Below are 3,292 nucleotides of genomic sequence, written 5' to 3'. Positions count from 1 at the left end.
CTAACAATTTTAAGAATAATTGTCAAAAAGTAAATTTAAGAATAAAAAATATTCATATGCATCTGTGTGGGCCAGTTTCTTATCAAAGGCAAAGCATGAAGCTTCCTAGGGTTGAGAAAGGGTGATTATAAAGGTTTACGCCATAGAAAACTGCCACCATAAGAAAAATATGTGATCTATGTAATATATCAAATATTAGTATTATATCAACTTCCATATTTTACATGGATCATACTATGAGGGTCCATATCCTTGATATGGACCCATCAACAAACCACCCATCTAAAAATTATGCAAGAAATGGACATATTAAAGACGGTACCAACGTGTCTTATCTTTTTCTTTTTTCTTCTCCTTTTAGGTTCATTTTAATAACGTTTCTTTGATTTCGGGAAGGCGTGAAATAAGGAAATCTCTGGTTCAGTTTCCAAAACTCTTCCTTTTTTTTCTTTTTTTTTCCTTTTTTTTTTGCTATTTGTGGATGTCGGTTCGTCCTATTGCTCTCTCTCTCTCTCTCACCTCACAGAGTTTCAGACTGAGAAATGACACTCAAAACAATCAACATGAAAATAAATAAAAAGGAAATTCCCCTCCCCACTTTTTCTTTTCCTTTTCGTAAATCTCAAGATGGAAAAGACGAGAGTTAACTATAACGAATCAAATTCATCCAAAATACTCCAAGGAAAAAAAAAATACCAACCAAAATAAATTTTAAAAAAACGTTAATATTCTCTATTATTAGTCCTTTTTCCTTTTTCATTCCTTTTTTTTTCTCTTTTCAGGTCTTCAATCAATGGCTACATGAAGAAGACCTCGAGGCTCGCCCTCTTGGCCGAGCCGCAGACGGGGCACGTGCGAATCGACGTCCCGCACGGTCCGCACGTGCAGAGGTGCCTACAGGGCAGGATGACCACACGTGCCTGTTGCCCCCCACACGCTCTGCATGTAGACGACGACGGTGGCAGAAGGCGGTGGTTGTGGTGCTCCTCCTCGGCGAGGTCGTTGGAGTCAAGGCAGCGGGACTCAGCGTCGTCGTCGTCGCCGGAAGGGCCGCCGCAGCCCTTGAGGCGCTCGAGGGCCGCGGCAAGGACGGCCGCGGCCGCCTCCCTCTCTCGGGCGACCCTCAGCCAGGCGGCGCACTCGGCCTCCAGCCGCCGGAGCAGCCCCTGCAGCTCCGCCCCTCGCCGACGCGCCCCCTCGATCAGCGCGTCCCTCTCGCCCACCAGCGCCGACGCCCGCGCCTCCACCCTCTTCAGCACCGCCTGCAGCTGCTCCCTCCTCTGCGCCTCCAACTCCGCCCTCAATCTCTCCCCCTTCATAACAAGAATAAGCGGGTGGTGTTAAAGAAGGAATAAGGACTAGAAGGAGGGTAGAATGTGGGGAGTATATGGTTATATTACCTGGAGGGTAATGAACTCGTCTATCTCTTGCTTCTGTTTCTCGAGGAAAGCATCGATGATTTGGTTGCATGTGGTGGGGAGGAGAGGGTTGCTTCTCTGCTGCTGCTGCTGCTGCTGCTGCTGCTGTTGTAAACAACAAAACCCACCGACTGTTTCTTGGTATTCGGTTGGCTCGCTGGAGAATCCCAGCAAGTAAGAGTCTGGGTATTGAGTGTAAACAGCCATTCTTCTCTGAATAAGTGGTGGGAGAGGGAAAGTTTTTATGGGTGCAAGGAGGAGGTGAACATTCGAGAGAGAGAGAGAGAGAGGTTTGTGGTGGAGTTACGAGACCGGGGCTCCAATGTGAAAAAGGTGGCAAATCATGGCCCCCCTTTTATACGGCTTTTGATAGGTCATCAACCCAAGAAGCACCCTCGCTTGGTAAGTAATTTGCTTAACTACCACCAGCCCAGACCCGAATGAGATTCACTCATCCTATCTTCATGCCTTGATTTTTTTTTTTCAGGGAAAGGAAAACGTTGGAAAGCATGAAAACATGGGTTATAGGTTAAACAAATTTTGTGAGATTTTTATTGTTATAGGTTGTTTTCACCTTTCATCAAATCTGACCCAATAGATGTAATCTACTTGTTTCTTTAGTGAAGATCGCAGTGTATAAAGGATTTTTGACAATTCAACAAATCAACAGTCATAAAAACACCAAGATTTTATGATTAGCTTCTGGGTCATGGTTTAATAGGGTCTGGTTGCAGTGATCATGTTGGCTTTTTAATTAAATTAGCTTTTTTTATATTACAACCGAGAATAAGCTACCAACATGTAGAATACACACCGGTGGTAAAATTTATTTTTGACTCGGATCAACTTTCTTCTCTCTCAAATGGGTTAGGTTAGGTTGGTTTTAAAGATGGGCTGGGCCAGGTGTCTACTAATTAAATTGGCTCTTATTACCTATTATGCCTTATAGGTAGTAAATAAGAATGCAACTTTGAGGGATTACAGTATATACCCATGACTTTTCTTGTAGGGTAAGGGTAACTTTGGAAAAGCCAATCATGTGACTTGTAGTGAGAACTATGGAGACACCAATTCAAAGTTTCATCTGAAAAAGAAAAGAGGAAAAGGGGGATAGAAAAGCAAGAAAAGAAAAGAGGAAGCATGCTATTCTCCATCACATTCCAAGTATTGAAGTAACAGATGGGGGGTAATGAATAGGTCAGTGCAGGTGATTTTGTGACTCAACTCTCTCTCAGTAGATGTACACATAGTTTTGAATACCATATTTATTGTTTTTAGTTGTTGGGGATGTGGTGAGAATTATTACATCAACTGTGTTGAAACTGTCCAATTATTATAAAAAAATGCTCAGATGTGTCAGTTTGCTGGAAGTTGTTGCGGTTCTCGAGACTCTTAGAAAAGCAAAATCTCCGGAGCATAAATAGTAAGTGGCACATAAAAAAGGTAAGGAAATTTTGTAGCATTCATATGTGCTATTTAATTTTGTCCCGTACACAAATCAACTAGACTGTGCCTAGGGTTGCAAGCCCCGTACTAGGGACCGAAATTTTCGAGACTTGTTGAAGGGAGACGACCATTATTTTACTAAGTCAATTATGTTGCTAAGTGGGGAGACTTGTGTTGTTTGCTTAAAAAAAAAGAATTGATGATAATGACAAGGAAAAGAAGGGAGGTTTAGCTGTGTCTGACTAAAACCTAGGCATCAAAGAGGGTTTGAGTCCCTCGTGACTCCCGTGAGATAAGTTGTAGGGATGTCAGATGTGGTGAAGAAAGATTTTTTAAAAAAAAACTATTATTTTATTCATGGATCGGATATTCGGATTGTTTTCTTACAAATGTGTATAGAGCCTATAGACTCAACTAATCAAGTAAAT

The 3,292-nt window shown here is 42.3% G+C and overlaps 1 protein-coding gene across 1 annotated transcript; it reads right to left on the bottom strand.

The window, feature by feature from the left end:
- Nucleotides 1-709: 709 nt before the first annotated feature.
- On the bottom strand, nt 710-1,651 carry LOC149817804 (putative BOI-related E3 ubiquitin-protein ligase 3). Its single transcript, XM_089985269.1, has 2 exons — nt 1,401-1,651; nt 710-1,313 (listed from the first exon to the last, which is right to left on the bottom strand). The coding sequence occupies exons 1-2, from the start codon at nt 1,623-1,625 to the stop codon at nt 798-800; spliced, it is 741 nt and encodes a 246-aa protein (XP_089841395.1). The 5' UTR covers nt 1,626-1,651; the 3' UTR covers nt 710-797.
- Nucleotides 1,652-3,292: the final 1,641 nt, after the last annotated feature.

The sequence above is a fragment of the Nuphar pumila genome, chromosome 13 (assembly GCF_984573655.1).
Source record: "Nuphar pumila chromosome 13, dmNupPumi1.hap1.1, whole genome shotgun sequence".
Taxonomy (NCBI): domain Eukaryota; kingdom Viridiplantae; phylum Streptophyta; class Magnoliopsida; order Nymphaeales; family Nymphaeaceae; genus Nuphar; species Nuphar pumila.
Note: the sequence above shows the minus strand (reverse complement) of the source record. Positions and strands in the feature narration are given on the sequence as shown.

Coding starts and splice junctions, on each gene's coding strand:
- LOC149817804 (XM_089985269.1), bottom strand. CDS start 1,625: ATGGCTGTTTACACTCAATACCCAGACTCTTACTTGCTGGGATTCTCC. Junction 1,314..1,400: donor ACGAGTTCATTACCCTCCAG/GTAATATAACCA, acceptor CTTGTTATGAAG/GGGGAGAGATTGAGGGCGGA.